The sequence below is a fragment of the Bombus pascuorum genome, chromosome 3 (assembly GCF_905332965.1).
Source record: "Bombus pascuorum chromosome 3, iyBomPasc1.1, whole genome shotgun sequence".
NCBI classification, from domain to species: domain Eukaryota; kingdom Metazoa; phylum Arthropoda; class Insecta; order Hymenoptera; family Apidae; genus Bombus; species Bombus pascuorum.
In genome coordinates, this window is record NC_083490.1 from 5325458 (window position 1) to 5348331 (window position 22874).

Here is a 22874-nt window from a genome sequence, read left to right on the forward strand (position 1 = left end):
ATGCGTTTTATTTTTGAGAAAATTTGTGTAACAGTAGGCGCGACATAAAGTTTCGTAAAATATTGCTAAGAAAATTTGATTTCTTGCAAAACATCCGATTAATAATTCTCTCGCATCAAGAACGGATATCGTTGAATTTCGTTCGAAAAGAATTTCACAGTTTTAATAATTCATATTATTGTGAAAGGCTTATTAAAAATTACCTTATACTTTAATAATTACCTGATTTCTTACCAGTAAATTAAAAATGGTAAATATAATGTTTCTCCTATATTTCGTATTTCTTTCTTAGCGAGTAGACCGGAACACGTAAGTATGTAAGCTCGTATCACCCAGAACATCATTTAGAAATTAACGAGATAGCCGATGCGTGATCATTTTCATATTTTAAAGTTAAAAAATTAAAAGCCTCTATTTATTTCTGTTACACGAACGTTCTCATTAATACAGTCTATGTTCACCCACTAAACAAGTAACCGTTCGACTCAGAATTCCGAGCTACTTAAATCTAGGTTTCTAGAATTTCTTTCAATTATCATCTCGATGAATATCAATTCCTAAACAGTGACCAACATATCGTTTGAATCAGAATTCCTGACTGCTCGTTTAGAGATAACCGCTGAAAACTAGTTCAACTCCCTAAATCAGCGATTTTCAAGCAGTGTGCCGCGGCTTGTTGCTTTGCCACGAGAGATCTACAGGTGTGGCGCAGGAATTTTTTAAATATAACTTTAAAATACCTAACTATTTAGTCAGAGGCACTAGTCCCTTTTTCCTTGTATTATCAAATAAAACGATAACAAACGTCGAGACAACGTGTCTTGAAAAAGATCACATATATATTATATATAATATAACATATAATATATTCTTTGATGTACCACAGAATCGTAGTAACTAGCGAGGAGTAATTTTATTAACTAGTAATTAGCGAGACGAGGAAGAATCGAATACATAAGTCTGTTTACTGCCAACATCAGAGCGGTCGATTTCGATAACTGCGCGGCTATTATTATTAAAATTTATACATCATCGAAGAAAGGATATGTCGGTGAATCGCGTGGACGATCGGCATAACAAGGAACCATTAACAACTATACAAGGCGTCAATAACTATAAATGGCGATGGTGGAAGGAAAGATCGCGAGTTCCGAGTGCACACAGACAGTTCTTTTCCCGTTGGCAGGAGTCATCGCAATTGCTCGGTAGTCGGTACGTCGTCGACCGGTCGCACGAGTGACGGACGGTCGACCCGGCTGCCGCACCAGTCGATGACAGAAACGGAAACGCGAGAAAAAGACAAAGAGAAGAAAATAAGGTAGGACGATAGTGGACGAAGGTGTACGCGTCGGGAATGTTGGATACTGGTCGCATATAGTAGCGCAAAAATGATCGCAACTCGAGTTGGATCCCTCGTTTCCTAGGAACTATCCTCGACGCGCTTCTTTCTTACCATATATGCGGCTCTTGTGTCCGACGATTCACGAACAACGATCGCGCATTCGATATCGAAAATTTCCTATTTCTTCAGAAAATTGCCCACTTAGGGCCAAATGTCCTCGAGTCGTGCTACCGATAGCTCGTTTTTACGTATTCTAAACGCATCGTCGAAAGGGTTCATAGCGTGTCGAGCAACGAGACTAGTGTAAATCATTTGTATCTTCTTGCAGCCGTGCGTGATCATTGTGCTGAACATGTTCTATATAGATATCCGTCCAGAGGTAAACGAACTTCGGGGGCTGAACTGTTACTTTTTTCAACATTTGTAGAAATCCAATGCGATACCGTGATGTTAATGTCTTTAATGTATATATATGTATATATATACCAAGTTGGTAATTGAAATTACCGGTAAGAGGAATAACACTAAAGTAAAACATTTCTCTCGTTATTCTCGCTCTAAGACCTAAAGAAATCCTTATGACTTTTCTTTATAGCGAAAGGTTTTAGGAAACGATTTATAGGAAACGATTTGCAAGATAAAACAACGCTCCTTCGATTTTACGTAATATTTTTAACCTACTGTTATTTCCACTTCTGTTATTTCTAACTTCTCGTCAATAGCCTGCGACCATTATAGTTACCGACCCTCTCATGATCCTAATACCGCTAAGTGTTAGAAAAAGGTTGATGCGTTCATAATATCATCTTTGTCGCTTCCTCTTTCATGTATACTTGATTTTGAAAACCAGAATTTTCATCCATATTTATGTTTTCACTGGAAGTTCTACCAAACAGGTACAAATTATATTTAGAAGAATATCGATGATTTTGAAATAAAAAATTAATAGCAAAATATAATATATTTTTGCTAACAGTCGTGTCCTAAAGCCTTCTAAGCTACTTGTCACGATACTCGTTCTTTTTCATGTGTAAAAATCGAAATCGGAAGTTAACTATTATCTTGTTAATCCAATAACAAGAAACACAAAATTTGTATGCAAATGTGCGTGTTTGGTTCGGAAGTTAATCGATCCGCGATATACTTGACGATCGTATCGCAATTACGCGCTCGTTAACGGGCTAAGATCGCGTTCAAATGAGCCGGCCGATTTGCTCGTAATTTGTATCTCAGCATGTGTATCCCATATAACTTGCCGATGAGACTTGCTTCGACTCGAAGGTCTCTTTTTCAAGCTGCGTCATACAGTTCGAATTATCGTATCCTAACAAGTTTTTATCGTCTACTCTGCTTGCACGATCTATCGTGCTAAATTTACTGCCTAAAACATATTCAGGGAAACAATATAATTTACCATTTTTTGAGCTATATACGCGTGAGTTATAATTCAGCGGATTACACGGACTATCGTCTGTTCAATTTTTCAAGAACGTTACCGTATACAATACGAACTTTTCTTTTATCTAGGTAACTTCTGCGCTGGTATCGAGAAGATAAGGATTAAAATGGTAAACAAATCTATGGAGGAAGTGTCACGAGCGTAAAACGATAATGTTTGATAATTTACAAAATGAACGAACCGTGGTCGATAAGTTACGGAGAGGAGACGACTGGATCACCATTTACATTCGTAAAAATCAAACCAGACAAACGACTCCATTTCGATTACTTTTCTTTCAACCACTTTGCCGCGTTGGAAGACTGCGTTTCACGCACATCGATCCAGCCGCCGATCGAGACGCCGATTGATCACCAACCGAAGACGTTGACAGAACACGAATCAATTTTTCGCGCTAATAATCTGCTACCACTTTTTTCCACTAAGCAGAACCATGATGTATTCGATCGTTCACTTTCGACCAACAAACACATCGAGCGTTTATTTGTATTCGCGACGTGTATAAAGTAACATACGACGTTTAAAGTAGCGCGTCTCGGCACAAACTGAATGTAAACTGACTACCGATCCACGCTACGGTGATCCAAGATGCCCGTAAGTGGCCGCTTTGCGTCCGATTGGTTGAGGCCACTGATCTTCCCTGGTGAACAGCCATTCAGCTGTACGGACGCTTTCGTTGTGTGGTACAACGCGGGTCGTTTGAAATTGTCTCAACGTTTCATCGGTTTCGTAAATCGTCGAAGCGAGTTATAAGTTTCCTTTTCTTGATAGAAAACTCGCCTTCTGTTTCGATATATACGGCAACGACGTTATAAAATTTGCATTTTAAGAGAAAATTTTTAAAAGAAAAAGATGTAATTTCGTTTTGTGTCTTTGAAATGATTTAAATTACTTATGTTTCCTTTTTATCTCGATACTTTTTCTCTCTCATAAAAGATATAACTTAGAAAAAAACGAAGCTGGCACCCCTCTGGGGGTAGCCACCCACATGCTATATTTATTTTTTTATTTACCAATGAGATATAACACTTTACCAAATGTCCCTCAGGACAAATTGTAAAAACCAAAATAAAAAAAAAAACTTTTTCTCTATAAACGATATTACAACAAATAGGTATACATTACTATTAGAAAGCTATCGATGATTTTGAAACGAAAAGTTAGTGTAAAAAATATCCTTTTAGGCTAACCATTGCATTCTAAAATGGGTTGACAAGAAAGGAAACGATTACCTGGAACACAATTGCTATTTGTTTACCTATTTAAAAGGTGTATAATGGAATTTAAAAGGTCCTTTTAACACTTAATTTCTGTATACGCGTTATTCATCGTTTTCCATGTTACGTAACATATAAATACATTTAGCAAGCAAAACAAAGGTAATGGACTTTGCTAATGTATATAAACCATTGCAAGAATGATATATGGGTGTTCTATGGAGAAAATTGTACCAACAGGTTTGGTCGGATCTAGCTCGTTAAAGCAAACCGTAACTATGAAATGGTAACTTTGCTAATCGTTGGCTCGTTCGATTAATTATGATTAATCATTTGCACCAATTCGTTTGATACAATAAGAACGAACGTATCTTATTTCGTCGGAGTAGGATAGATCCGCCTTGAGAAACTGTATATCACGATGACGTCAGTTTAATAGACCGGTACAGAAATTACAAAATACGAACAACTCAAAGCGAACAGTAGCAAGTAGTTAATATACGTCAAGCTTGCTTTATCGCTACGATAATCGATCTAATATGTACTCACATTTGTCGACAGCTGGCTAGTCAACGAGTGAACCTTCTCTTGAGCGTCCACGAGTTCTCGTCGTAATTTTCTTAGCTCGTGTGCCTGTTTCTCCTCGGCTGAACTGTACAGGCTGCTCGCTGTCGATACCAAAGATACAGAAGAACCGTGGACTGAAGGCAAAAGAAGAGAAAGTTTTCCTTTTTCCATTTATTTTCGACAAAAGGTCGGAAATGAAAAGAGAGATCGCAGGAAACTTGTGCGTATCTCTGTGTCAAAAATGCACGCTATCGTGTTACGCGTTTCTGTGACGTTCCTCCGAGTTTACTTTGGTGTTAATTCCTCGATAAGTTATATAACAGAACATGCCGTATCTTCGACGGTTGGTAAAAATGATATTTAAAAAAAATAACGATAACTTTAAACGGAAACTTACTATCGTCGTCCTTATGCACGTGTTGGTAAAGATTAGGTGGTTGCCGAGAAGTGTGCGTAGGCGTTGGAGACGTCGGTTGAGACCAGTGTTGTCCCGTACACCCTGTAGATCCTACAGGAACGCTGTAATATGGTTCAACGCCTACGCCCATTCCTATTCCGACTCCGACTTCCTCGCCAACGGAAGACGAAGCTCCACTTCCTCTAGCTAACATTGACGGATACATTTTTTCACTTTTTGTGGATCTGCGAAAACAGAGGTTTAAACATCTGAATAGTTGGTAGAAAGAAATGTTGCGGTATTATATCGTAAATGCCTCCGAAGATAGGCAAAAAGTTCTTTCAATCGATTCTATTATATCATTAAGTATATCTGTACTCGAAATTATTACTACGATACCATAGTTGTTGATGCGATGAAACGATATTCGATATATGATAATTGTCACGATTGTTTAACGAACTGTTTGCATCTTCGAAGAATAAAAAGCGCGCAACGTGCATCGATAAACGTCTAATATCGATGTTGAAAGAAGAGAAGACGTTCAAATAATTTACAAAATCTCGTTCACGTTATAGAAAGTGTTTGTATCTTCCATACACGAGATTACCTAAGTATTTTCTTTCAAACGATAGAAAGCACAATTACTGAATATTTATAGCTTGTTACGCTTGGTTGCATTCAGAAATTAGATTAATCTCGGAGAAAAGCATATTCCATTCCTGAATACAATCGCGTATACGTGTATGTGTGTCCTTGAAATGAAAATGTTCAGATGCGAAGAAATTGACGTGCTTGGTATCGCGCGCGCGCACACGAGAGAGAGAGAGAGAGAGAGAGAGAGAGAGAGCTCGTTAAAGTTAATTCAACGGAAAAATTCCACATAGATCGATCGATTCGTCAGACAAGAGTAGTTCTTTGCATCTGGTATTCGGTCGACTTAGAACGTCGATGGAAACACGCCCGTCTACCTAGCGAGTGTATACGTAATTAGTCGATCTAGAAGAGGCTCCTAATTAAAAGATAAATTCCCTTTAGTCTGAATGTCGAGTGCCGCTTCTCGATCGTGTATACACTCGTACGGTTCTGTAATAGCACAGCGAAAGAGGACGAATAAACGATAAAAAAGTTGACTTTCACGGAAAAGTATTTCAAACGGAATTAAACGCAGGTACATCGTAACGTCGAAGATATCTTTAGCAAAAAGAACCTTCGAGCTATACATATTGGTAAAATGTTTCCTTTCGCTGTGCAACGGAAGATTCGTAAATAAGCCTTAATCCCTAACTCGTATGGTGAGGATCAAGTCATTGATAAACGAGGAATGAGTAAATAATTAATTAGCACTCAACGAGAAGTGCGCATACTCTGACAGGAAAAACGATAAATTGAGAGAAAGAGGCACGTTATGTCTGTTACCGTTTTAATCCGCACCACACTAGTCGAGGAATAACATGCGTTTGGATAAGAAGCATATATCAATCACAAATACGAAATACAAAGAAAAATAGAATCGACTTAACAAGATAATAACTAAAGTATTTAAAGTCAATAATACAAATGTAAAACTCGACAGAAGAAAGTGCACATGGATATGTATGTTTTTAGTGCTTATAATTGGCACTCGTGTATACGTGTAGGGTACAAAACCCTCGAAGGTTTCGTTCTTTCAATACTTATGCATGGAAAACAGGCTCGACGAATGTGTATTCTAGATTTTCGCACTACCTTGGGAATGTCCTGTCCCGCAGATGGCTAGAACGGTATCAAATGATCTGCGTTATTTCACCGTAAACGAGCAATCGCTGTCATAGAGTGGTTAATTAGAAAAAGAATCAGAAAAAAGCTGAAACTGATCGTTTGAAAAAATGTGGTGAAAAATTTGCATCCTCTAGTCATGCATCTATACATATGGATGTATGCAAATGACTTGTAACAAAATTTGATGTAATATCGTGAAAATTAATGCAGCGAATAAACTACTCTGTAAATTTACCTAATAGAATTGCTTCTATTAAGTCTCGGTGGAGCTGGAGATCCTGTCGAGTCTCTCTGATGTATCAACAAGCGAGCGTGTGTTAAGCTTGCTCGATGCGATCCTAATGATTCTACGCTGTCAGCTTCGCACAATCCCATTCCTGAAATTAGACAAATTTTTCCCTTCAAAATAAATAATTCAAAAACTAGTCTTTGATCTAAAGTTATTTCAAAATTTTCTGACAGTAGTAAAACGTAAAATTTATAAAAATGACAAGCTAAACTAGCAACGCTTGAGTTCACCTAAAATATGTTTGAAACGGCACAAAAACTTGCCTTGAGAACGTCCACTCGGTGTGTACGTGTTACTGTGTCTCATCCAAGATGTAGTATAAGGACTATTGGGAGTGTAATATCCTTGCAGATCAGGAGCCGCGTAATTGCTGCACGTATCGCTGAGACTTCCATCCGATGGTTTGAGCACCCGCGGTGAGAAGGAAGTAGCCGTTGGTCCTGCACCGGATCCTCTTTCGCGATGATGCGCGGATGCAAATAGCGCCGTGAATTCTGGGCTACCAGGCTTTGGTAAACTTTGCGATCCGAGCATAAGACGATCTCGCACTGATTGAGAAAGTTGGCTGGCGCTAGGACCTGTGAGGCTGTAACTCTTATAATGATGTCCTTGATTCGACGTGGAAGAGTTGGCTTGAAGTTCTGTAGTACATGTTTGAGTACCACCGGACACTTTGACCTGCAATGTCACACGAAAGCAAAAGATCCGTTAATTAATGCTCGCCTAATATACCGCTGTGTAGAAAATTAAGAAGAAAATAAGCGATCTTACCTTTGTTCTTGGAACTGCGCTAACTTGAGCAGTTCTCGTCGAGTCTTTGCCACCATTTTGAACTCCGTTGGGACTGGGGCTGGTACCAGCGCTGTGCCTCTTAACATATCCGAAACTCTGTGGTACACCTCTAACTTTGCTGCTGCCGCTCGTCGATGTTCCCGATGAAACTTTCTGCGGTTTTTCGCCGTTCGCATACTCAGCCATGGCCTGTTTCCGATGTTTCTCCTGAAAGAGAAATTATTCAGTCAGAACATGAAAGTACCTAAAGGGGTTAGCCTCTTAACCTACAATATCGTGTGAAAGACGTGGTACGTCGATCGGGCCAAATATAAACAACACGTGTGAGAGACGTGGTACGTCATTGTTGTTGATTTATCATTTACTTTAAGATAATAGATCTTTCTTGTTTAATTATCAATCGGTAGTAATTATTTATCAAACATCTTGCAAAATAAAATTAGTTGTACCTTACACACGCATTTACATATCAAAAGACATGTGCGATTCGCACAACTTTGAACGCTCAGCCAAACCGTGATGTTGGCTCGACGTGTGATCGATCTTGTCGTTGTTTATGGCACGCGTTATTGGAACTTAAATCGTAAGCTCGAGAATCGGGAAATTCTAGAAAGAAATTTCTACAGAAATAAAATTCAAAGACTGCATTAAGTTGGCAAAACCGACTATCTCAAAAAATCAATATTGTCCGGTGATGCAACGACGTAAGAACGAACAAAACTGTATAAATGTTTACCTGAGATCGCCTGGAGGGATTAGGACTCGGAGGTGCAGCCTCCTTGTCTCTCTCCCGATCCCTCGCAGCTCCAGCCTCGATATACTTTTTCCATTGCTGGCTGTTTGAGCTACTGTTCGCCGAGCTATTCAAGCCTGGCTGTTGCTGATGTTTGAACGCCGAGTTGTCCGTTTGCTGAGAACTGTCCGACTTTTTCACGTGCGGATGATGACCAGGATGTCTGGAGCTCACCACACGGTATACCAGGTTACTACCCTGTTGTGCACCCTGGGGGGTGGCCGAATTACCGCCACCCCCCACAATCACGCCTCCACCACCCGGCACCCTCTGTTTACGGAAACAAACAATTTTTTCTGATTAAAACACGTTTGAAAAAACTCGACGAATTATTATAAATAACACAGCTTGTTATTATTATTATAACTGCCCTGTTGATCGTAATATCAAATTAAAGTGTAAAGAGATGTCGCTATAAATATAATTTCAGTGGAATAATCCTGCTGGAATATTTCTAAAATATTTTATTGCAAAATTCTTGTCGGTAGCCTTTAAACGCGTAAGAGGATATCGTCGGTGCCGCTGCAATCAAACTCGCGACCTGGGTCAAGGACTTCCGGTAAAGTTAATTTCACTACTATCGATTCTGGAGCGCGCGGTTTGCGAGAATCAGAACCCTCATAGCATGATTCAGAAGAGGGCGCCGGAACGGCGCGACGACTGTTCCAAGGACTATAAGATCTCTACTCGAATATTTTATTCTTCGTTCCTTTTCCCTCTTTCTTAAATTTCCAATTAAATGTTCACTTTCCTTCTGAAACACTATCTTTTTATACGATACGGAAATAAAAGTTCAGTATTTATTCTTGCAATGAATAGTTTAATCTTCACATCAATGTTAATATTATTTTCCTCCTTTTCGGTTATGTATTCTTCCTTATGACGCTCTTTTTACAGCCTCCTATCCATCTACGTTTACTACGGACCGGCAGATTTTACGATTCATAAAAACGAACAATCCACGAAGTGTCAAAATAGCGAACAACTCGTGATATTGTTCCATACTGTCAAGCCTCGTTCGGCAACCACTTTCACGCGATGCAATCAATCGAATCGCTTTAAACGATCCGACAAATGGACCCAACCAACATTCATCGATCTTTCCGCTGCTGCTCCATTTCTGATTCTCTCCAATCCCTTCATTTACTACGCGGAGTTATATCGCGTATCAAATGACTCACGGGGTTAGAAACGGTACCTTGGGTTTTTACTACCCGGATCGTAAACGTACTACGAGAAGGCCATAAGCGAGACAAAAGATCCCCGTGGGTCAAACGCAGCTTTTTCTCTTACTGCCCCTTAGAAGCGTGTTCGCAGTTCGATCGAAATACGGTTCTCGTCGACGGTAATTTCTAACTTTACACGAAGAAACGATCGAGGAATAACAAATATCGGGCGACTCCTTTATCTTTGGACGACACTACTGCCACAAAAATTCAAACAAACGGTGCCTTCTTTCGAGTACAAGACGCCAACGTCGGCTACGTTTTTCATTCTTTCGTTTCCAGCTAGTTTATTTTCAGAAATGTTCTCGCGAAGACATTCGTTTTTCTAACGGAACAAATGTTATCGTTCAGACAGCGCCAGGGTGCAGTCGAACGACGCTCCAACTACACGGAAAAAATGTGAGAAAAAATTTTATGAGCCTGAATACTATCTGGAATAACGATAATATTTTTCTCGTAAAGTGATAAAACCTAACTTTGACATCATTTCTCGTAAATAAACTCACCATTCTTCTACTTTGATCGACGTGTCACGTATTCCACACTGTATACTAATAGCGTTTTCGTTAATTTCATACAGACGCACGCATACAGTTGTTGTATCGTTACTTGATCGTTCGCGACCGGTTTAACAGAATGATTATAGTTAATTACACTCGTTCCTGTCACATTGGATGATTATTCGCGTAGCTTTACACGCACTGAACACGTACCACTCATAAAATTAATTCGGCCAGCTTCGTAAAGTGTTCTTGACAGCCGGTACTGCGTATGCTCACCGATACACGTGTCTACGAGTTTCGAGGGATCGATAACGGTGGAATACCTGTGTGAACATCGAATGCGTCATTGCACGGGATAATTAAGGGATAGCCCTCGAGCAGAACCACCCTTGTTACCCTCGACGACTAGTGCAATTTAACTAGGGTGCCTATTTGTTCCAGACACTCTTCATTCAACACGAATTTCAAATACCTCTCGATATTTGTCTAATCAAAGCATTTAATTTGAATTTACAAACGTGACTATTAGGTTTTACATGGTTTAAAATAACCGAACACACCTTTCGTTCTATGCAAATATATAGAAAAATCAAAGTTTGCGTGGAATTAAGTTTCTTCTAGAAGGTAAAAAAATATGAAACAACGATAATGATGTTATGTTAGAAAAGCTAAGAATATTAAAGTTGCTTCTCTTGAAATAACACGGCAGAAACATAGCTGTGCGGCGAATGATTTCTCGCCACGTTTCGTCTAAAAACACGAAATTTGAAAGCCGCTCTTCATTAACCGCAACCGTGCAAACAGTACCGTGAAACTCTTTCCCTATTCAGCTAAGAGTCACTTTGCAATGAAAACAGCAAGGCGTGAAACCGATCCACAGCACGGAACACCACTAAATATTCATTACGAAGGTAGAATATCCATCTTAGAAAATTATAGGGTTCCTTCGTCTCTCAGCGAATTAGATGATTTCATCGAGGGTTCTTCGAACGTGCGTCATTTAGTTGGCCTTCTTTTTTTCTCTCTCTCTCTTCTTTTTGGTAGAAATCGTATCGAATGAAAACGCCTCGAACACGGCGCGGTAGCACAGCTTTCACCGTGAGAAATTTACGAAAAATTGTTTTTTCAACACCGTTGACATTTTTCACCACCTTCGACGAACGTCACGTTTTCATGAGTCGGACGAACGTTAACTGCCGACTGCGAGGGTCGACGATCCATTGCTCACCGACTCTGCTCCCCACTTTATGCCACGATACTACTTACTAACGCCCGGCTACCGAATACTACATTGGTTGTGTACAGGCTGCCGCAAAAAGTATCACCGACCAAAACATCAACGAGTCACCGACTCTTTATTATCATGTGGTACGTTCGCGCGTAATTTCCTTTCGCAAGATTGGATGTTTTTTCCTGCGCTATTACGGATGAGTCGAAATGGTAGACAATGTAAATTAGAGAGAAAGAATGTAAATTCTATCTGGAATACGGTAAAAGAAAGGGGCAGAGTGATTTATTTCGGGTTTTAAAATAATCGTAAGCCAAATATAGAGTTGTGATGGTAAATGCTAGTTAAGTTGGAGTTGAAAAAGATGAAAATATAGCGAAAATATAGACTAAATTATCCTTTCCTGTAAATCTGTAAAAAGGATAAACATTGAAAATCTAATTAGTATCTAGATGATAAATAATACACAAGTACATAAGCATCAAAATTAATAGAAATACGTTTTTTGTTCTTGTAGAATATGCTTTGTAATGAAATAGAAAAAAGGAACATTAAAATATAACAAATTTATTACCTTTCATTAACTAGAAAACCTATGACGATATGTAATACATCGATGTATATAAAATCCCTATTAATTGTAAGATATAGAAACGATCGAAAAACTTCGCTACTTTGCGGCGTGTGCTGACTAATGTAATCAATGTCGGTATTTAAATAACGCGATTTGCAGGGAAAGTAGAGTAAAAGGAACATTGTTTTGTAAATGATAAGGTGCCACGCGAGCCACACCCCATCGTCTTTCACCCTTTTTGCTTTATCTGAGGAAAAAGTGGCAGGATTCAAAAGGCGCAAAAGAAACGTTACGTGAAAACTGATTACATTTCGGGTCGGTCAGGGATTTCCGACTCGAACCAGGAAAATCGAGGATTATCCTATACGGATTATCGACTATGAAAGGAACTAACTTTTCAAGGGGAACGATATCATATCGGAGAACCCTTTAACTCGACTTCACTGATCATCTAAAATGACCACAAAATGGATATATGAAACTAGCAGCGAAGGGGTTGAAGTCTACCATTCCCTTTCTTTTTTAACGATTTGCATACACAGCACAGAATTTTTAAATATATATTTTCACATCGACGATGTAGATATCCCAATATTATTCTGAATTAATTAATGCCAAAGACAAGAAAGAGTAATTCCATTATCGTTCCGATTACATATCCGACAGATTTTGAATATTACTTTTAAGTTGGATAGTTTAAGATTTTAATATAATTATTGCATTCGCGTATGCAACTATGGAACGCACGTAGAGAGAAATCATTCGTTTTTATCAATGATAAGTCACTTTATTCGACGGTACGTTAAACCTACTAATTTGTATAAAACAATTATTAACATAGGGATATCTGAATCATCAGTTGAAAAGAGAGATCAATCTATTTGCCTCTAAAGGCGGAACATTTTCTACGTTTCAGTGAAAATTGCCGCTCATTAACGGCGATTGTAATTCGGCTAATGAGCAGTTCTATTTATTCGTAATGCTCTTACATTACCGCGCAAATATTTCGAACAGAATAAACGAGCCACTGGCTGAATAGGTATTCATAGAAAGATGAAATAACTGTGGAAAAGAGAAACGTATACCCTTTACGTCTTACTCGGTTTAATAGGGTAATTACGCGAAAGAGATAAACCAAACTCGAGAAAGAACATAAATTACGGAAATATCGCAAAATTCCGAACGCGGGAAACTTCTCTATACAATTTTCAATTTGCCAACCAATTGTACAATAAAAATGCAGTGGAAATATTATTACCCGTTATTACGTTATTCTTTATTATTCTTTCGCAATTTTCCTTCGCTTTCGTTAAGCTAAATATACAATAACGTAGCATCCCATAGGTTTTTTTTAAAATAAACGAAAATTATACAAGCTGTGTTAGGTTGCACGTGAAAAGCAATTTCTTGCGCTGCACGGTCATCAAGTTACACAGCTGGATTTTTATCACAGTCAGATTCAGCCCAAACAGCGTATCTCTGCCATTTCTCATAGTCTTTTTTATCGATACTATACAAACAGCAAAATAGCTCCTATCATATCTGAATGAAGTTTAAATTTTAAATATAGATTTTCTAGATCAACACGAACGATGCCTTCGGACGTCTAAAACTACAAGAAGTTGGAACATAAACTGCTGTATAACGCAGAGCATGCTACTTCCTCCGAGCTTATGCTGCGCTGCGTCACTCTGCGCTTAATATGCATCTTGTAACGTAGAAATTTTACGCGCAAAAATGCGGTTGCATATACTGTGCTGCATCACTCTACGTCCACTTTGTGCCCAGACTAAAAGGCTGCAAGAACTTCCCTACTTGTCTCGGCGAAAGAAACAAACCAACGTGTATCATTTGCCACACGACAAATTCGATTCAACGTATCGTCAAGTTTTACCTTGGGATATCGACGTGAAGGAAGGTTGCATCGAATTGACGACAATCCTACAAAATAAACTAGAAATACGAACACGTATTCAAATTTATGTAAATTTATGTAAACCGCGCTAGATTACTCGTTTTAAATTCCATCCAAATAAATACGGTTAAGTACTAAAGATTAGACTGTGGATTTTTATGCATTTATAAGTTGGAAGATGCAAAAATGCAGAAACGTAAATATAATACGCACAAATATACAAAATACCCAAAGCGTTACAACGTTTAATAGATGAAACAATTCCCTATGTAGATTCTATATTTCTAAATTATGTTCGTAAAGATATGAATTTGTATAAATATCCGCGATTTACCAATGATTGGACTGGGAACTTTGTTTTAAAGGCGCAAAAAATGCACGCAACACGCGTAATTTGCAAAAATATTGTACTATTCTCTGTAATATTTGGCAAGTAAGACAACTGTCTACCTGGTTTTCATTTCTTTAATTATATCTATAAAAACACGAATTTACATAAACATTCGTAGTTTATTAATGATCATTACAGGGTATGATACAATCTGAAAAAAAGAAGACAACTCTTCTAATTAGCGGAACAGTGGTATGAATATGAAAGTGAGAAGCTCCGAAGGTGGTTGATGATCAGCCAGCACGTGCGTATTATCAGTGATAGATGCAGGCAACGTGAAAATGGCCCGAAGCAAAACGGTCCTCCCTCGCGTGTATCTATAGCTACACTTTGTTCGCGATAACTGTTGCCTACGAACGACAGAGACTGTCAAAGGGAGTAGGAATAGTCGGGAGAAAGAGAACGGTTATTATTTCAGCGAGCAGATATCGATTCCATTCGACGACCTGCCGTGACCCGTCTGCATAACTCACAGCGACGCGTACACTAATCCTTCCCCTTCTTCCCAATCCGTGCAAAACGCGTGCAAAACGCGTTCCTTTTTGTATTACGCGACCGAATGCACCAAACGCTGTTCGCGCCTTTCGTCTCGACAGAGACGTTTCTCCAAAGATTTCACAAATCCTTTCTCGCCTTTGGAGAGAACGGAAAGAGAAATAAAGAAAAAAGGAAAAGAAAGGAAAAAAGAGCTAAAGAAAGTCAACCAGCCGGAAGCAAAAGGATAAAATATGAAAGAACGTTCCCCGGAAAGGACTGAGAATCGATACCGATGCCCGAAGCCTCTATTTTCGTTGTGGTATCCCGATATAAATTCAACCAACGATGGTGTAAAATTTCAACTTTCAGTATTAGAGATTTAGCAAAATTTTAGGTGTTTGATTCAACCTTTCAAACATCCTAATCAAATATAAGTTAAAAACATTGTAGTAAAATTTGCCATTTCCTCGATTGCTGGACAAAGTCCGGAAAGAACTGCTTCTTTACGAGTATCACGAGAAGAAACTGTTTTCACAAAGAATGTTGTTTCTATCTGTCGAAATATTTTGACGAATCTGCCGAGGAAACGTTTCCTTCGGGAAACTGAAGAAAACAGCGACCGTCGGGAATATCGGCGAAGAGGAATAAAGACGTGGTCGTCCGCGAAAGGATAAAAAATTTGGAAGAAAAAAATAGGTAAGATAGGAAAGATATAAGAAACGACGTGGACAAATCGAAGGACAATGCCTGAGAGCCGAATACTCGGTGCCTTTCTCCGTTTTCCTTTCTTCTTTATTTGCTACGATAAGAGTGGCTTGGAAAGTTGCCTCGAGATATCTCAGGGGTCCTCTAAGCCTCTTATTCATTGGGTGGATGGTGCAGGATGCGCGCGTACGAGACATCTAAACTTCCGACAACATACGGCATTGCGCTATGCACTATGCGAGAGAGAAAAAGGGAGGCCACGCTGTGAATGGGGCTATTAGGGAAAGGGGGGTCAAATGCAAGCGCTCTGCAACATGCAGTGTTACAGCGATGCGATGCACCGCCGTATATTAAGAGGGAATAAAAGGGGAGAAAATAAACGCGCGATACACAAGGCGTAAGTTAAATTGGAACGGGTGAAAGAAGCGGGGGACGAGAAACCGATTGACCAACCAATAGGAAAAAAAAAGTTGAGAGCGATAGAGAATAGCCCGAGCGAGGGAAAGTCCCGGTTTGAAAGGGTACAGATCGCCTAGAAGATTGTTCCCGTGATTAAAGACACTTTGATTCGCTCAGTACCTTGATGCACGCGTTATGCGCCCCTGACGAATTCACGCATGGACATCCAGTTTATCCGATGGAAAATATCGGCGTTCAAGCAACGAGAAATTTCTGCTGTTTGTCATGTAAATATGTTGTGCGATAAAACCATATGTCGTTTTCCAGTAACGCCATTATCTTGTCGAGGAACGTAGAAATATTCGCGCGTTCGATTGCTGGCTTTTGTGTAAAGCTGTTACGTCGGGCGTTCCATTTTCATGATATTATCCTTTGGTATTTTCTCGTCTTTTTTTAATGATTTTAAAATTGCAAATATACGGTTTTTATAGGGACAAAAGGCAAATTAACGTTTACTAGATTGTACATGATTTTACGCACGATGTGCTTCGTGTGCATCAACATAGCGTAAAAAGTTTGGAGCAATATTTTTGTTTCTCGTTGTTAAAACAGGCTGATTCCCGGGGTTTTCAGCTGCACCATCAAACGCGATAGCAACAAATTCTCGGGTTCGAGATCGATGGAGAAAAATTGTACGGGCAAATTGTCAAAGCGACGCTTGCATTTTTATTCAATTTTTGTCGTAACTTGATTTCCGATCGCCTGAACGTAGAACATTTAAAATGAACCACCCAGTATACGGCAGCTGCACGACGCAACAGCTGACGCATATGTAGAAGCGAAATGCTTTGTAATTTCATTGTTTGCGCTCGAACTCGCATCCGCGCTTATGCTTTGGCGACCTACGTTTCGGTGAGACCGTACACGCACCTATTCAATAATTAGACGACACAACGTAATGCGTCTTGAATAATTATTATACGTCGTCGAGTAGTTCTTATATTGTCGGTTGCGAGCAATTGTTTGTCAATTATAGAGATTTGTTTCAAGAAACCGCAATGACTCGCGAATCAACCCTTCTCTTTTCCTCTCTCTTGCTCTCTCTCTTTCTCTTTCGTCCTGTAGATACGCGCGTATACGTAAAAGCCTGTGTAATTCGTATTGTTCCTGCTCGTTACTATTCTTTTTTTCCAAAGGAATTGATTCACCGGAACTCCGATTTAATTGTAAGCTTAATTAATTCCAACCAATGTTTGCCGAGCAATTCGATGTCAACTAATTAATAAAACCCTAATTGATACGTCGACCGAATTGGTACGTCGTGTTTATCGTTGCGTGTTTAATGAACAAGCTATTGGCGGATTACTTTGATTGGGAATGATGGAGCGTATGAACAAAGGGAGAAAATCGTGGCATTTGTTGAGCACGTTTCTGTCTCATTTACCATAACTGCGCCCCTTCAATTTTCACTCAAAAATGATCAACCTGTTCAACGAATCGCGATATTTTCATGCCATCTTTGTCACCAAAGTGGAGTCATCGATCGCCAAGTATGTACAGGGGAATATTCTGATGAATATTACTCCAACTACTTTATAAATACCAGACAATTATTCCATATATAAAATTATTCGTTTATCCTAACGATGTTTTCAGAAATTGCACGCATATAGACAGACTAAAATATATTATAATGTAGAATTATCAGAAACACGGTCCCAAAGAGAAATGTGTATTTGATGGTACCCTAATTAACAAATTGAATACGTAGTATTTTAGATCAAAATATCCAACGTAACGACACATTTGACAATGTTTAAACTATGCATTATGCAAATGTAATTACCGCTATTGCCACGAATCGACGAAAGGAAGATATTGTATAAAATGAAATTACAAACAAATATTTGTAATTCACTGTTCTTTAGAAAACATCAACCATCGTGTACATAATTGAGCTTCCATTAAACAACAATTCTGCGCTGGCGAATAATTAACTATGTGTGTAACGAACCCGTAAACAATATTTCCATTCGCCATTATTCTGTTTGGCAACGATTATACTTTGGCGTTTATTTAAAGGATAAATACCACCGACGAAATATCGATTTAGCTAAGTTCGCTGACCTTGTGATGAGAGGAATGGCCTGTGTGATTGGCGGAGGTGTGATTTCCGGCGGGAATAGATGCCAGGTCCTCGATGGTTAACTCCGCTAAGGCGTCGTTGCCACCGCTGCAACCGCCTAGCAAGCCGCCTGCGATGACGCCGCCACTTCCTGGACTGCTCCCGATGCAACCTCCATCCGACCTTACAACGTTTGCCGAGGGTCTCTTCTGCACCCTTCTCGAGGTCACCAGTTCTTTCACCCCTGACAATTCTCGCCTCGAACCACCCACGTATCTAAAAAAAAGCACGTGCGACTCTCGTTAATGTTTACGCTCAACGTCACACCGCTCTAAAAAATATTCAATTAAAAATTATGCCAAGTTTTGCTTCGCTTGCCCCTTTACGTATGTTGTCGTAATTCCTCATAAACTTAAATAAGCTATCGCGTGAGGTAACCACCTTTTTTTTTCTTGGGATTTTCAAGTTACCTAACAGTGCCTCTTTATCGCGATAAATCTCATCTGATCGATATATTTCTATAGATGTTAATAAATAAAATTTCCTTAGAAAAATAATTGCAGAGTACGTTGGTACCAAAGTACCGGAGTACCTACTGTAGGATAACTTATCCTTTGGAAGATGATTATCAAGCAACGAATAGACTAGTAGCAGTTATAGCAGAGCTTTTCTATTTAAAGACACACCGGATGAGTTAACGCGCGGAATATAAAAGCTGCATGTACCTAGACAACGACGAGCGTAGTTGGCTTTTTTCTAAGGAATCTCCGACAGAATGTTGCAGGCGGTTGAAAAAGCACCGTAGTTACCACGGCAGTATGAATCGTGTCAAACGAGGGAGGATTCGAATCATATAGAAATTGCTCTATTAGCGAGATTAGATCCGCGAGTCAATCCATTTGGCCGACAATGTCTGTCCTGCGAGCTGTTCTAAATCGATGTGACGCTGTCCGCGCGTCCACCTCGTCCCCTTTGTGCCAGACGACTTTCGTGATTGTCGCCAATTAAAATTGCACAAAAACTTAACGAATCAACGTTTCCTTCTTGGCAACGTCGCGACCTGTAATCTGAAGGTAAACGCGTTGATTTATATATACCACGTTAAAACTTGACTCTGTGCTCGTGGCATTTTAAAAGTCTGTATAGATCGCGTGATTTAACTCGAAACTCCAGCTATTATATGTAACGCGAGGCGGGAGAACATTGGCAAATTTTTCAGTCGAACTACGATGATTTATTAACGAAGGCATCGTGTTCTTATGGCATGATACTTAAAATACCAATGTGATTAGACGCGGATAAAGGAGGCAACATGTTGAACAAAGAGAATAAAGAAATGAAATCAATAGCGGTTGTTAAGCTGACGTAAAAGATCTGGAGATTCTGCACGGCTGGGACGTTGACTAATTAGTTTATAAGTAGTATAAGTCGGTTGCTGAGCGTCCGATCGCAGGTGTGATACGTGTGTTTACTTTGCATTTAGACAAGTCTTCGAGCAACAAATTTGCTGATGCAAATCTTGGAAAGTCTCGTGGCTCGTGCGATTAATAATTCACGAATCACGCGCCTAGGATTAGGATTACTGTGCTTACGTGAGCGCACTGCTGTCGCAAGACTTTACCAACTAATGTGATTAACGCGTTCTGCTTCTAATAATGCTTTTCCGACATTTCTTTACAAGCTTTCCTCGACTAGCGTTTCTCCCATACCGTTGTAATTATCCGTGACGCGTGAAACGTATTACAATTATTTACTGTTTGAGATTTCGTAATCAATATACGATGCCGAACAACAAGCTGTACATGTTACATCGAACGATACAGGAATTTATTTTAAATCTAGTCGACTTTCTTCAAATCTGATCTTTATCGTTTTCAATACTTTATATCTCGCGTCAAATAAATTTAATCTGATCAAGTTTAAGCTGTCTTAAGCATTACGGTTTAACGATAATCGAAGGTGACATGAAACTCGTTGTTCCATTTCGAGCAAGAATATTCGTCGATGGTCTTGCATTATGAAAGAATTTATTTTAGATAATTGGGAAGAGCGCACGAATTACCAAATATTTTAAAATGTAAAGTCACGAAAAGTAAAAGTGTAGCGATGTTCTTTCGATACCTCTAACACGAGTTCCATCGAAAAGATTTTATTTCCTTAAAGATAGATCGAAGGAAAGTAAAGGTAGAGAAAAGACGGCGAAAGTTACAGCTGTGTTCTCATCAACATTTCAAGATTTTCGTCCATTCTTTCTTACCTTTCTTTTCGGTAAGATACGATGGTCGCAATGAACGATCGTCTTGTCTCAATATTAACGATCCTTCGTAATGATACTATATCAATATTTTCGTACCGAGATAATTCGAACACGATGGCTGTTTTCTTAGTATCATAGCGATTCTCTTGTTATTTTTACATCCATACAAATGTATAATGTACAGTCTTGCAAGTAGCGAGAACTACTCGAAGATACGGAGAAAATATAGACGGCACGGAAAAATCTATTCTATGGAATTATTGAAAAGTATAGCATCTCAATCGATGTCAAAGACAACTCGACGGGACTATCGACGTTTGCTTTCTTCGGAATAGGATATCGAACGATTCTTCGAATATGTTTTCATTCGCGTAAATTCGACCATTTAATTTTTCATTCTCACTTTCTCAAGCAAATGTCGTACAATTAAACTACCACCCTCCCGTCAAATTTTGTATACTATCGTCATTTTCATTTTCTCAACTCACAAAACCGTGCAATATCCGTCACTTTACATACAACGTTGCAAATAAAATATCCCATTCTGCTGTCTCGCGAATCGGACGGTAACCGGAAGGTCCGCGACAAAATAACACTCGTGACAGGTCATTCATCCCCTAAAACTTCCTAACCTTGACATCCGGACGCACCGATATCCGGTGATCAGGCCGGCGAAAAGGATGAAACGTTGAAACTCAGCGAGACAAAAGAAAATGTAAACGGAACGAAGGATTACCCTGAACTTGCGTCTCGGAAATCGTGGTTCACCTCCTCCGTATAGGACGTCACTCGGCAACGTTCTTAACGCGTACACTCCTCACGCGACCGATGTTTCCGCGGAACATCACAATATTCCGGTTCGTTGGTTCGAAACCGGCCGACGGTGGTTGGTTTCGTGTGCGAATCCGGGAACGTGTAAATTGGGAGAAAATATGAAAGAAAAAGTGTGGACGGGAACGTGGCGAAGAGTAGCCGGCTCCTCAGTCCCCGGAGAACTATCGCTAACCACGACTTTCCGTCGTTCGTGTACGTACGTACGTTTCGTTCGTTCTCGACGATGCTCCCCACCCCTTGCCACTACGCGCTACGCTACGGATAGGTCTCTCCCGTCAAACCGACCCCCGAGTGCAACCCTCCGCGCCCTTCTCAGCTGTCGCGCAAGAACCACCCTTGGTGGCGCCTTAAGCTGCCCTCTGCCAGGTTTAGCAACGTCGCCGGCAGATCGCACCAGCGAAACCGCCGCCGACGGATCGATCCACGTGACGTCACGCCGCCCACGCAAGCGTCGTGCCAATCTCACTCCGTATCGTCTCGCGACGACACGTCCTCGTCTTCATCTAGAATCTAGATACCGACTCACCACCAATTTTTTTCCTTACAGATAAACTTTCTCTACTGCGCCAACGTCTCCTTCCAGTTACTCGATTCGGCCTCTTCTTCTATTTCTACCTCTTTCTTGTTTTTCTTTATCATTTCTTTCTTTTTTTATTTCGGTATCAGAAATGAGACTATTTCTGCGCAATGTTTCGAGTACAGCAGAACTCCGTTTATACGTATACATTTGTCGGGGAACAAACAGTTGGTATAATTGGACTTTGTATTAACGCTGATCCCTCCCACTATGAGCTTTTGCTCGTACGATAGAAATCCACAGTTCGGAATTTTTTATTGTCAGAGGGCGGTTAAATAGAAGTTTGTTTGATCAAAGGCGAATGAAAATTTCGTTGAAAGGGATGGAATTATATGGCAATGGTCAAACGTATGCACGTTTACTCGTGGTTCTTTTTATTTGTCTTTAATCAGACGAATGATGACGATGAAATCGCGAACGTTGCGCGTTGCACGTTATTCCGTGCAATTTTTACGCCAGTCTAGGATTCTGACATATTCTAGCAGGGAATACTTCATAATCCGCATTACCATACAAAACCTAGACATCTCTGCTATGAATTATGCATCTAGGCAAAAAGTCTCAATCGCAGTTTCAATTTTAAATTCAAATGCCTCGAAAGCCGACCATTTAAATCAATACCGCATGAACACATATTATTCGGAAAGTTGCAATTTGTGATTTATGAAACAATTAGAAGGATTAAGTGTACCATTACAACCGGTCAAAGAGTTATAGTATTTCCGTGTGAAGTAATTTAGCGATATATCTGGATAATTACATCGAACGCGTGGTTTAGCGCGTAAATTCGCTATGTTGCTGGATATTGGTTTCTACAAATCGTCGTCATTCGATGTTTTAATGATTTATATGTAAATAAGTGTATATTGATTTACAATCGTTGTCGACAATCACCGACTCTAAACGTTTTTAAAAATTAATAGCAGAAAAAAGGCGTTGCAAGTTGCAACGCATGACGTCAAAATTTGACAAGACGCGAATCCTCTGATAGTGCGCTTACCATTTTGTCAAACGAAAGGGACAATACGAAGCAACATCTGCAAAAG

The 22874-nt window shown here is 39.6% G+C and overlaps 1 protein-coding gene across 7 annotated transcripts in view; it reads right to left on the reverse strand.

Moving 5' to 3' along the window:
• Nucleotides 1–22874, reverse strand: part of LOC132905110 (protein sickie) — a 192660-nt gene that overhangs the window by 40085 nt on the left and 129701 nt on the right. For 6 of the 7 annotated variants that reach the window (XM_060956079.1, XM_060956076.1, XM_060956078.1 and 3 more), the window contains 8 exons: nucleotides 18163–18436; nucleotides 8561–8887; nucleotides 7804–8031; nucleotides 7296–7710; nucleotides 6979–7120; nucleotides 6711–6737; nucleotides 4983–5227; nucleotides 4568–4719 (listed from right to left, as the gene is read on the reverse strand). In XM_060956079.1, coding sequence (XP_060812062.1) covers nucleotides 4568–4719; nucleotides 4983–5227; nucleotides 6711–6737; nucleotides 6979–7120; nucleotides 7296–7710; nucleotides 7804–8031; nucleotides 8561–8887; nucleotides 18163–18436 — 1810 coding nt within the window. The remainder of the gene's footprint in view (nucleotides 1–4567; nucleotides 4720–4982; nucleotides 5228–6710; nucleotides 6738–6978; nucleotides 7121–7295; nucleotides 7711–7803; nucleotides 8032–8560; nucleotides 8888–18162; nucleotides 18437–22874) is intronic. The other variant, XM_060956077.1, reaches the window with a different exon arrangement.